This window comes from Toxorhynchites rutilus, chromosome 3 (assembly GCF_029784135.1).
Source record: "Toxorhynchites rutilus septentrionalis strain SRP chromosome 3, ASM2978413v1, whole genome shotgun sequence".
Lineage (NCBI taxonomy): Eukaryota > Metazoa > Arthropoda > Insecta > Diptera > Culicidae > Toxorhynchites > Toxorhynchites rutilus.
In genome coordinates this window covers 57,921,783-57,935,035 of record NC_073746.1, presented here as the reverse complement: position 1 = coordinate 57,935,035, position 13,253 = coordinate 57,921,783, and the positions used below count along the sequence as shown (strand labels likewise).

The window sequence follows — 13,253 nt, the reverse complement described above, 5'->3', positions numbered from 1 at the left end:
CTATATGAATAAAATAGGTGAGATGGGAAAAAATATTATTAATCTCAAGCCATTATTACTACGTTATTTTGATAAAATCTGTAAATTCTGGATGAAACACAAAAAAATTGTAATCTGTATCAACAGATTCTTAGCTAAAATGTCCAAAAAATGTGTAGAAATATAGATAATCATGTAAATATGGTAACCATGTTCGAGATGCATCTATCGGTGCTTGCTTAGTGGCTGCTGTTAAACCTATTTAAACACGTGCTCTATAATCTTGGCTCAGAAAACAACTCATTCGGTCTCAGAATCAAGCATATAACGGCCCGTGAATTTTTTTTAGGAATAAAAAAGGAATTTTGTTACGTAGTGATCACAACTACCCCCCTCCCCCATTATTCCACATGAGGTAACGCAACATCGACCCATCTCCCCCCTACTCGCATTACGTAATTTATGAACGACGCCTAATACAAAAGCAACACAATTCTTGGTTATTAATTTCCACGCTTGATAAGCACCCCTATTCTAAATTTCGATCGATTCGAAGTATTTCGAACGACTTGATAAAATTCCATTCTGTACTCCGTTCGATATGTTTCTCTTCGAACATTAAATGGGCAGAACGATCGAAATAGAGAATGCAAAATTATAACTCGAACGAAATAACTGTTTCGAGTGAAATGGAAATCCGTCGGAATACAGAATAGGGCTGAAGAGCTTGAAACGGTAAAGATGTGGCAATAATTCTCAATACTTACATGAAGAAACAACTTGTATCGATAGAATAATGTTGATTTTATTGCGCTGTGTTTGATTGCTATTCCGAGTCTGTAGCTCTAATACAAGATTCTGTATGAAACATGTACTTTTGTATAATCTTAATTCAACTCAACATATACTAGGTTGTATAATTATTAGCGTTGAAGTAAAGCGCAAACTAGGCCATCTACCAAACGGCAGAAAAGATGAGCTACTGATGAAGCATATTTCCTATGCACTCTCTTGCGACTGGTATTATCTTCGTTGACTAATTTATCTCCAATCCAAAATGCATATATCTCCCGAATCATCACACGCTAGCCTAGCTTTTATACGTTTGAAATAAAATGGAAATGTAATAAAGTTTGGTCTTTAAACTGATGCCTTTGATAGAGAAATGATTTCGAGTCCATCATAAGAAAAACACCTAAAGTTACAAAGATGGAATATCAATATGTATGGCAACTTACCACAAAAGTCTAAATTGTTACACTTGGCTTGATTGAAATTGGATTTCGTTTAGCTTACTGTCTAAGCTCGTTTTTCTTCTACTTTATGCTATAAAATGTTTTCGATACAATAAGCCTACAACGATGAAATGCTACCATCACATTTGGTTTCTTATGATGCTTCCTACATTTTCCAGCAAAATATTTTTTTTATTCATCTTAATTTGTACGCTACACACGTTGTGTAGAACATCGCCAATATCTAGATGCTCCATACAAAATATTTACCTTTCAAGCAGAAAAATAAATCAAAATCTGATATAGAGATTTTCACGACGGTTTTTGGCCCGATGATTGTGTCTGGCGTTCCAACTTGAAAAAAAAATCTATCGTAGTTTTTCCTTCAGCCAATCTTCGGTCATATCGTCCAGCTCGCGGATCTCGTAGTATCTGGTTAGATCGGCTTCGCGTTGAAGCGCCATACGCGTCTTGGCGTACAGCATGCACAGCTCCATTTGGCTGTCTCTCGGAGTGTAGAATATGAAGCACATTGGGTACGATATCCGTCCATCGTCATGTGCCATCTTGTAACTGTAGATAATGTACCGTGGTTGGTGACTCGGTAGTTGTTCCTGTAAATCTTCAACTGTTACATCATCCAGCAGCTCGTCCACGGTCACCAATTGCTTCTCGCGGTCAATTTTCACTGGAAATAAGGAAGTTTATTGCATTCGGAGCATGAAACTTTGGTCAACCCTAATCATCGCAACTTGATACACATGCATGAATAACAATAGATTTAAAGTATCAGTTCGAGATGAATCATCAACTGTCAATTAACTTGAATCATAAATCATACTCACAAATTAAGGCGATGTTGGAAGCATTTCGTCGGAAACGAAACTTGCTAATTTCATTTTTAGCTTCTGGACTGATATCGCAAATCTGTGCCTCTGTCTGTGAGAATTAAAAAAATGAAGTGTGTTTACGGAAGTGATCAGCTATCAACACATTACAGGAGTGATTGGTTTGTAACTTACCATTTTAATACACCAGCTGGAAGAACGAAAACAACGTATTGTGTAATCGCTTCTACGGAAAATCAGATCAAACTCAGAGGGAAAAAACACAACAAAAAGACGATATAAAGCTGATAAGATATGCACTTTTGTTACCTTCGTTACGCGACAATGCTACGAAACTAGCGAAAGAGCGCCTCGCCTAGAAACGACCTTCTTTATGTCGCGCTTCTCGAATGTTTAGACGCACACCGGTGGAGTGGACTGTGGTCGGTGTGGGTGTATTTGTTTGGGATGTCAGATCGGATTGCGTTCTCACAGAGCAAAACAATTCGCTGGTCGTGTGGATTTTTGTTTTGTTTTACAGTAAAAAGGGCGTAGCTGAGCAGAAAAATAAAAGACCTAAAAGACAAACTGTTTTAGAAATTTCGACGTCAACCACAAATAACTAAATAACTATTTTAAATAATAGCAATCATCTTACATGTATCGGATGAGATATGTCATCTTACATATCTCGGATGTCTTATATATATTGTGATGTGGCAACATTAGTTATAATCAAGGAAAGTGAAGTGGAAGGTAAAACGTAATGTCAGAATTGCCGTTCGGACGTATCCCGTAAGTTTGAACTCATTTACATAGATGGTATCCAAACAACACTAAACATTGACTACAGTTTCGCCGGCACGGTTGATTGTCGTTATGAACCAGCACAAAAAACAAAGCTGCAAATTATGCGCCAGTGGCGGTACCACGATCAAAGCACTCCCTGAATCACATTAGCCGAGCCAGCTGGCGGAAGCATATGCATAAAGGTTACTAGGTTACTATTTTCAACGACAACTGTTTATTTATTATACTGCTTCAAATATCTTCGACAAAATCAAATGTAACCAATGTAAGTAATAACATAAACAAATCCAAACTTTTCGTCTTGCCATTCCTCAAACGTCTTTTCTAAATAGTGTAAATTACGAGCCACCTGTTAACTCCACCATCTTGGTTATAATCATGCATATCTTGCTGGGAGTTCAGGGTTGACTTTGCGCATTTCAAACCAGTAACTCATGTATTTCGCTTTTCTCGAGCTCGCTTCGAAATTCATAATGACAAAAGTGGTCGAAACGAACAAAAATCACTCGTTTCGAAATGTGAAATGCCACCCCAGTTTTGTTCGGTTGTATATTCAAACATATATATCAAAGAACGTTCAAGTCACATAGTTAGGATTTTCAACCAAATATTGAAAGAAACAATACATCTCTAGAAAAAGAGCTATCATAGAAGAAGAAGACTCGTATTGCTACTGACCTAACAGAACTTCTCTAAACAGGGCGGAATTATTGTCTAGATTGAGATAACGTATGCATTAAAAAATGGACTAATTTCGGATAGTCATGAAAAAAATAAAATAAAAAAATAGTCCAATGGAAAGAATTTTCCTTAAATCCCACGTTTATTGAGCGATCCGGGATTTAAATATCCCCTTCCTTCTGGAGAAAGTGGAGAGCGAAAGTCAAGAGTCTGATCACCAAATCCGTGAAAAAACTGAAGAACATTACAAAATTCATCTTTTCATCGTTTACATATAGGATATTTTACATTAACGACAATATAGAAGTCATATTGCCGATTTTGCATCATCTGTTGCACAGAGATTCACTCGACGCCACTAGAGATCGATCAACCACAATAATCTACTCCAGTGTTCGGTTTCCTCTTCTATTCAACATTTCATTTAACATTAACTTTCATTAACTTGGATTATTGAACGGATCGAAGCAGATCAACAAGAAAAATTCGGAAGCCTAAGCGATTTGATGATTGCATTCTCGATCATCAATTTTGTGGTCTCCATTGAAAGAATATGAGGTTTGTAAATGTTATATGTGGAATAATTATCAGTGGAGTACTTTATTTTTGACGTAGGACTACGGCTTTCATTTCTATACATTGTTAAAAGTTAAAAGTTAAAAGTTTCGAAAACGATAGACTGACGCTGGAGTGCAAGGTTTTGATCGTTAATGCCTATTTGCCGGCCGAACGGAGTGGTGTGAGAATCATTTCATTCGAAAGGTAAAATGTCCAAGAGTTATGTGATTGTTAATTACTGACCCGAAAATTTGTTTCAATAGCTTTCATATTGCTTTGAAAACAGGCTGTTGAAACCATATAGAAACTGGCGCTCTGAAAATCTATTTAGTTGATGCGGCATTGTGAGATGAGCATGGTCGCATTCAGACGCCTATGTATTATGCTCTCCATTTCCAATACCAAGAAATCACATTGGAAATCATTTGTTTACGAATGCCACAATCGATCGATTGTTGGGAAGGAGGTGACCTGGCGTAGAGGTAACATCCATACCTCTCACGCTAAAGGTCACGAGTTCAATTCTCACTTCCGATATTCTTAAAAAAAAGTGATTTAGTGACGAACCAGCCAAAGCGTTGAAAGTAACTATAATAAAGAAGAAAACAATTTTTGGGAAGGGGGGAAATATTTGTGCTAAGTAATTCCGAGCAGGATTCCATTTCTTTCTTTTAGCGTTAATAACTTTAGCGAAATGATATGGTAATTATTTTTAACAAAAAATAAAATGTCCAAGTGTTATATGTTTGCTGGTTATTGATACGAAAAATTGTTTCAATAGCATGAAAATAACTTTGAAGGCAGATTATATATAAACTCGCACAGCTCTGGAAATCCATTTAGTTGATGCGACGATGTGAGATGCGGAAGATCACGCTCAGGTTATGCATTATGCTCTTCTTTTCCAATTCCATTTCTTTTCTGCAGTCTGCAGTTGAACGCAGCGTTTAGCGAAAACCGAGGATTCGATGATAATTCAATACAGATGGGTGCCATTGACCATGGATGTGATGTGACGCTTCTTCGAGGCCAACTTGCTTCGATATCGCTTCTCTTTGAACTGTGTGTAATACTTATGACAGACATACAACTGTACTAGCGTTGTACTTCGAAAATTGTATGTCTGTCACCATGTACAGCGCTAGAACTATGCAAATAACTCGGTACAATCGCTGTATTTGTACCGACCTGTTTCACCGTTGTACATGGCTGACTCAACGGGTGGGTCCATTGCGCTTATCGGTTCTTACAACTTTCCGGTATTTATTTTCAATCAGCTCCTGTATTTGCCCTTCGTAGTACGTTTTGATTTTCCCCATATCTTTAACTAATTCATGTTTTGCCGTTTCCTGCTGCTCGTATTCTTTACGTAGATTCACAACCTCCGTTTCGTATTGATTTTTCAGAGAATTTCCTGCTAATACTCGCGAAGTGTTGTATCCTTCAAGGCCTCGTTAATCTTAGGTTTGTTGGTGATATTTTCGCTCCATTAGCGTAACGCATTGTTGCTTTCCGCACGGTGAAATTTGAATTGATGACAGATACATTTTCTTCACTATTGCCAAGAACGACAATCGTCAAAGTTACCAATACCGTGTAGTAAAATGTATCAATCGTGGCTAGGGATGTGTATTGCATTGGACATTCAATTTACATACGGTTGGTAATTGTTATATTGTCCAAATAATGTAACTACAAGGCGTAAATGGAACATACAAATTAAAACTTTATTAGATCGTAAAACACACTTCATTCTTCTTAGACGTAAAATATATATTTTTTATGACAACTCCTCTTTTGTTCCACACGACGTCATCCAAATGACAGACGAAGCTGTCATGGCGAGTCCAATGGTAAATATCTGTTAGGGTGACCACTTGTCCCCAACATTTCTCCTTTAAATATCTATGGTACAGTTGGAACCTCTGAGGCGGTCTCCGATTGCGCGAAGAGCGTCGAGGAATCTGAACCACAGGTGAAGATTCAGCTGCTGATTGGAAATCGGTTGAGGTAGATGGAGAAGAATCAGACGGTATGGATTCGTTCGATGACGAAGATGATGGTTCTATGGATTGTAACATATGCTGAGCTTGAGCTGGTGGTTCGTCTTCAATCGATGGCCAAGCTGTAGAATTGCTCGTACCCAAGGTAGACTTCGGCAGGGCCAATGGAAAACGTAGGTTTCGCATATTGGGAACGAATTTCCAATAATAATTTATGGCTCCCATGAATGAACGAACACCGGTGATATCTTTGGGAGCTGGCATGTTGTTTATTGCTTTAATCTTTTCTGGATCTGGACGTATCCCTTGTCCGTCCAGAAGATGGCCTAGGTAGCGAATTTGTTTCTACTCAAACGAGCATTTTTCTGGACGAATAGTGAATCCGTATTCTTGGATACGGTGCAGAACCGCATATAAATTGCGATGATGTTCCTCTGTGTTTTTTCGTCCAACGATTACATCGTCTAAATACCCTACGCAATTTGGTAATCCAACTAGCATAGTATCAAAGAGCTGCTGGAAATCCCCAGGTGCTGATTTGATCCCTGGTGGCAATCTATTGTATTGGTACAGCCCGCGATGAGTGTTTATTGTTAACAATTTTCGAGAGCTTTCCTCCACTTCCATTTGTAGGAAGGCATCCGTCAAATCAATTTGACTGAAGATATTGCAGTTCGAGAACTTTGAGAAAATATCCTCTGGTAACGGCAACGGGTACTGATGTGATTGAAGGCAGTGGTTTAACCCTGTGGAGTAGTCACCACATATTTGAATACGCCCGCTATCTTTTCGTACCACTACAATCGGAGCAGCCCACTCCGAAATTATCTTCAACTGTTCCAACCGATGAAGCTCATCATCAACCGTAGCTAACATGGGGATGGGATGTTTTTGTGACAGTAAGAGTAGAATATCGCTTCTAAATATCTGTTAGGGTGACCACTTGTCCCCAACAGTAATGTACAGAAAATAAGTACTGTAAGTTACCTCTAATTCGAAATACCGAGGCCTAACTCAGTGTCGCATTAGAGACTATTGAAACCTGTAATTGGACATTCGTGATGACATTAGTACAGTGTCGACGTCTGGTGGCGACTCTAAATCTGGGGCCGTAATTTGAGTCCCAAACTTGAGGTTTACAAAAATGTCCAATCAGTGGCGAAAATGTTCAATCACTCGTGTCCCATTACAGGTATGTCCAATTAGCTAGAGATAAATTACTGTAGCTTATTTTTATGAGCAAACCATAAGCAATAGAAATTGCCTAGTTTTGTAATTTTTTACAAAAATATCATTTTCCGTACAGTTCAAAACTCTCTTTTCCTTTTTTTGCATTGAAAACACAAGATGCTAGAATGAAGGGAGCAGGTAAAAAGTAATTATACAACAACCAGCGTAGTGATACCTTTCATTTGACACTACTGAAAAATCGGTATGTAGCGCCATTCCTGAGATCCAAGGGGTGGTCGGTTCAGGGCCACCGGTTGGATTAGGACATCCTTCCCGTATCCCATCTTCATGCATAGATTTAGAGGCGAATGAACCGAAAAGTTTAAAGCCTCTTTAATCCAACATCATCATCATCATCTTCATGCGGTGATTTTTCACGAAGTTACAGCATTTCAAAAACCACAAACAAATTTCGATTTCGCACTCTGTTCTTCTATTTTTTTTGTCGAGTGAAACTGAGAACAAAATAAATTCAATTTACTGTGTAAAAATTGAATCACAGAACGTGTTCGACTTTGTTTACATATAGCTCGCGTATTTTGCAACCCAAAGTCAATTTTGTTTGATCGTCGTGATTTTCCTACGATAATTATCAAATTCAATATTCAACTTGTAACTTTTAGACATGGACCTGAAACAGATCGATGAGGAAGCCAGACAGGCGGCAATTAAGGATATAAAGATTATGCTTCAGCGTCCCGGCCAGCTGGAGAAAGTGGAACAATATCGTCATCGGGACTACCGTAAGAAAGTCTCAATCGAGGCGCAGCTGAAGACGTGTATGCAAAATCAGGCCGATGATGTGAAAATTGGCTTCAAAAAGTTACAGTCCGCTTTGGCGGATATAGTCGAGATTGACGACCAGATGAAGGATGCAATTTCCCAGCTCACAGATGTTCCAACAATTTACGATGCGCTTGAGGCTGTGCGGGACGAGAACGCAAAACACTCTCAATACATGACTGCGATGGAAAATCTGAAGCACATTTTCACGGTACAGTCGAGTGTGGCCAAGACCATGCAGTGGATCGAGGAAGATAAACTGCTGCACGCGCACCAATGTTTGGCAGATCTTGAGAATTCACGCGATGATTTGCTTTTTGAATTGCATAAACTGCCCAAACAGAATGCTCACGATAAAATTACGCTGAAGCGTTATTTTGAAAAAGTTGAAACAGTTTCGGCTACTCTGGAGAAGAAAATCCGTCTGATTCTGCAGCGCACATTGAATACAGTACGCAAAGAACCAACCGTCATTGTAACCGCACTGAGAATCATCGAACGGGAGGAAAAAGCGGATGCCTTCGTGCTGCAGCAACAGAAGCAAACAGGATTCATTCCGCCTGGCCGACCAAAAGAGTGGCGCAAAAAGGCAATGCAGGTTTTAAATGAAGCAGTAATTCAACGGATTGAGGGTTCGAAACTGGAAGAGCGCGCGGATAATAAGCTCTGGTTGGTACGGGATCTAGAGCTTACGCGACAGTTTATTCTAGAGGATTTGCGGGTGGTCAAGTCGCTTTGCGTACCCTGCTTTCCACCGCACTACAACATTCTGCAAGAATATGTTAACATGTATCACAATGCATTATCGAAATATGTAAGTTGGGGATTATTTCGTTCGATGCAATATTAAGTTGATTTCTTTTTTAGCTGGAAGAAATTATTCAGATGGGTCTGGAAGGAAATGAATATATTACCATTCTTTCGTGGATCATGAATACCTACCCTGGTCGAGAGTTAATGCAGCATCCAGAATTGATGATTGACATTACGGACAGAGGGACTCTCGCTAGCACTCAAGTTCTCAAAGAAATGGAAACAGCTTATCTCAAAACGATGGAACGTAACTATCAGGAATGGATGACTAAAACTTTAGAAACGGAAAAGGCCGATTGGGAAAATGGCATCCCGGCTGACTCCGCCGAGCAATATTACCATACTTCTGCCCCCGTAATTATATTCCAAATGATTGATCAGAATCTGCAGGTCACGAATACAATACATTCGGATCTGACATTCAACGCCTTGATATTGAGTATACAACAAGTAATGAAATACGGCCACAATTATCGTAACGCAATAATCGAGTACAAAGAGAAACACTTCCGGGATCGCAGTTTGGCTCCGTTCTTCACCCAACACATTATAACCATTGTAAACAACTGTGCTCAAATGATTGAGTTGGCCCAACAGATGAAGCAGTTGTATTGGCCGAAGTCAAAGCCACAGCACTATGAAGAATTCGGTCGACTGCTAAGCACTTATCAAGCGCTACGGGATGAGGCCGGCTTATTCTTGCTCGAGGAAGCTTTCTTGGATCTTGAAGTGCATTTCAATGATCTGTTCACTGCAAAATGGACCGGTACAACAGTTTCTGTGGACACAATCTGCGTTACATTGGAGGATTATTTCCAAGTGAGCTAGATTTGGTACAACAAATTTGAAAACCAATTAATAAATCCTTCCATTTTTTCAGGATTACAATCATTTACGTTCGACGAATTTTGAGTATGTAATCAGTGAAGCTCAGCGATTGGTGACCAAACGCTACATCAAAGCCATGTTATCGAAGCGTCTCAGTAAACCTCGTCAGGAGTGTGACGTGCTCTCGAAGAAAATTATCAAGGAAGCAAAACAGATTAAAATTTTCTTCGAAAAGGTCGCTCCAAATGTTTCGAAGAATGATTCACCGATTGACGTTATCTCTAACCTGGCGAATCTGCTGACCTGCGATGCGGAAATGCTGGTACTTGATCTGCACACCCTGCTGTCCAGCTATCCTTCACTGACGGAGGATCACGTTGTGAGGCTGTTCTACATGCGGAGCGACTTCAAAGCGAGCGAAGTGAAGGAAAAGGTACACGATGCCATCGTGTCGAAAAAGAGCACCGTTAGTCATGACAAGCAGGACAGCATATTTAAGGAGATTGTGTTTTCCGATAAGTTGTGGTAAAGTTAGAGTATTACATGATAATATATAGAATATAACGTGAATAAAAAATGGTTAACTCATGTTATATGGAGTTTCAAACATCAATAAAATAGTGTTTTTTCGAACTTGAATATTCCTCATAATTTTTTTGACGTAGGACAACGTCTTTCATTAAGGGTGCCAAATCAGAAAACATGTCACGTTTTTATGAAATAAAGTTAACGTTTATTACTATTTTTGCTGCGAAAGAATTCTGACGATTTGCATACCATTCGAATAGGAAACTCTCTAAGATTTGTTTGTGCAATGGTGTGTAATGATGAAAACTAGATGCATTCTCATTTCCCCATACATTTGTTCTGTCCATTTGTGTGCTTTCCCACACAATGTCAATAACGGGTAACTTCTGCAGCCGCAAAAATAAAAATAACGAAGGGGATAACGAAAAGAGAATATTTGCGACGTTAACTCCACCCTTGCATAGTAAGGAAAATTTTCCCATCCCGCTTGGTGTTCATCGAAGCAACACCGTTGCCGGCGAGCGTCGAGTGAGAATGATATGTCTTTCTCAATCTGCTTTGTGTCATCTTCGTTCTCCTCGAGCGGTAGACTATGGTGCTGGTGGAACAAACATAAACAAATATAAATACTCTGTGCAATGCGTGCATTGACATGATGGAACAAATTGCGACATGTAAACAGTTCGTGTATTGCTCTCGCAAAGACCGAATCGCTGCTTCTAGAACAGCTTCTACAAAGTCAAGGGTTAATTAGTTACCGTTTTCAGGCTCACTGAAACTAATCTAGTTTTCATGAATAATATCCGAAATGATATACAAGCAAATTAAATCAAACGGATGCGTAGTCCTACGTCCTAAGCGGTCGTATCTTGGATACAATCCCCTACAAATTCTCAAACGTTTCTAGAAATGTGACGCAGAAAGTAATAATAAGCCCTTTAAAAAAATCTGATATATCTTGACTGTGCTTTTCCACATTAAGGAAGTATTGTAGTCTAGAAATTTGAAAAAAAAAATCATTTTTTCCTTCATATTTCTTTATTTAAGGCATTCAAGAATATACTCTAGAAAGGAATTATCAAAAATCCTATTATTTACCGAGTTAGAGCCATTTTAGTGATGTGGCATCTAGCCTGTTACGCCCATACCAATGAACTTCAAACGCGTTTTTCTCGGAACTAGTTTTTTCAAACTGGCGTACACGATATCTCAAGTTCTACTGAACCGATTAATGCCGAAATTATATGGATACAATCTGCAGGTATGTCTCTATCTTGCGAACCTCTAAAAATTATTTTGTTTTGAATTTTACTATTTTTTAAAAATCGGGAAAAACGTTTTATGCCGCATTTTGTTCTTCAAACGGCCGTCATTTTGCCAAAAAACATGTTTTTGACTTGTTCGAGATTCATGCGATAGTGACATCTTTACTGATTCAGAATCTGTTCGATTTTTTTTTGTTTCAGATAACCAGAAGGGCTGGATTCGTGTACGCCATGGCACAACTTTTTTTTGAACCCTCTCACTTCATCAGCTCTTAACTTTTAAAGTTATGAATATTTTTTCTCCGTTCATTTTTTGTTTTATTGTTAAAAGATATATGAACAAATAATGATGTAATGGATAGTAAAAACATTCTTTGTTTTAGTTTTACGGAGCTCGAAAAAAGTCCGAAATTCGTATCTCTACACTAGAATACCCCCTTAGGTAACAACTGTAGTCAACTGTAAACATTGTATGCCTTGTATCCCATCACACAAGCGAAGAGCGACTAAACGCGCGTCCACATAATGCCGAATGACGCCTGTACCAGGCGGAATATTCGGTTCGTTATGTAATGTGGACGCCCCATCGGGTGCACGAAACCGAAGCCCCATCGGATGCACGAAGTCATTACGAACACACGAAGCACAATGTCGTCAACGCTAATTTACTTCGTTTTGTTTTGGTTCGACTTTCTCGAAACGGACCCACTTGTTTCGGGTTGGGTTCGGTTTGATTCGAGTCGGTTTTCGGCATGTCGGCAAGCCCGGGCGGTACGTCCACATTTAGTCGGCTTTACCGGGCGGCCAAGGCCGATTGGCGTAATGTGGACGCGTCTTAACAACGTCCTCAAACTAAAGGGTTCATATTCTTACAGAAGAATCGTCTTGTCTTCTGGAATAGGGCCCATATACTGGAATTGGTACGAGTACGAGTGGAACCTCGTGTTATCGACTCATGATTCCGGTTCGGACCTTGATAATGTAAAACAGCGTTCACTCGCATAGCTTTTTAATACCACGTCGACCGTCCCTAGTGGGAATCGATCGGAATTTTGTTTTCTCACTGGATTTTCTGAAATCCGAACGAGATCGACTTCTGCGTTGTACTATCCATCCGAGACTTAAACTCAATCGACATATGCAAAGTGGCAGCATTGACTTGACGCCAAAAAATGTCAAAATAACTCATCCGTTTTTGTGAAGCTATAAGTGTGATTCACATACAACATCCACATCACGTTCACGTCACGTTACGTCAATTATTCTCCTATGCAATATTCTTATTATTACACATATACCAGAACGGCAAGTTCGCCGTCGGCAAAATAAGTCCAAGAGTCGACAATCGACAGAACGGTGACAAGACGTTGCATTTGTAGCGCACAATACTCTATCACATTAAGTGCGATTCACATACAACATACACGTCACGTTCACGTCCCGTCACATCACGATGCGTCAATGATTCTACCATGCAATTCCCGTGAAAACATTCACATACACCAGCAACGTAACGACCCGTCAGCATACGTTCAACGAAAACGATACGCAAGATTTGTAGAAAAGAATAATTGACGGAGACGGACGGCTCGTTTGGTTTCTGTCTGGGCTTTGTGTCTTGGCTTTTGTTTTGATTCGGTTGTACAGTAATTTACATCTAAATCGACATTAAGCTAATTGAACAGATCTGTGATTTGTGTGCAACACGTTTAA

At 39.3% G+C, this 13,253-nt stretch overlaps 2 protein-coding genes across 3 annotated transcripts; one reads left to right on the top strand and one right to left on the bottom strand.

Moving 5' to 3' along the window:
- Positions 1-759: 759 nt before the first annotated feature.
- Positions 760-2,471, bottom strand: LOC129778030 (glia maturation factor gamma). The gene is made up of 3 exons (XM_055784666.1): positions 2,237-2,471; positions 2,060-2,153; positions 760-1,902 (listed from the first exon to the last, which is right to left on the bottom strand). The coding sequence occupies exons 1-3, from the start codon at positions 2,237-2,239 to the stop codon at positions 1,583-1,585; spliced, it is 417 nt and encodes a 138-aa protein (XP_055640641.1). The 5' UTR covers positions 2,240-2,471; the 3' UTR covers positions 760-1,582.
- Positions 2,472-2,616: 145 nt separating this feature from the next.
- LOC129778029 (exocyst complex component 3) lies at positions 2,617-10,353 on the top strand. 2 transcript variants are annotated; one of them, XM_055784664.1, is made up of 5 exons: positions 2,617-2,836; positions 2,895-3,116; positions 7,947-8,920; positions 8,974-9,738; positions 9,800-10,353. In XM_055784664.1, exons 3-5 carry the CDS (start codon positions 7,949-7,951, stop codon positions 10,274-10,276), a joined length of 2,214 nt encoding a protein of 737 aa, XP_055640639.1. In that variant the 5' UTR covers positions 2,617-2,836; positions 2,895-3,116; positions 7,947-7,948; the 3' UTR covers positions 10,277-10,353. The 2 variants fall into 2 exon arrangements, with proteins under 2 accessions (XP_055640639.1, XP_055640638.1); XM_055784663.1 differs by lacking the exons at positions 2,617-2,836; positions 2,895-3,116 and having other exon boundaries at positions 7,846-8,920.
- Positions 10,354-13,253: the final 2,900 nt, after the last annotated feature.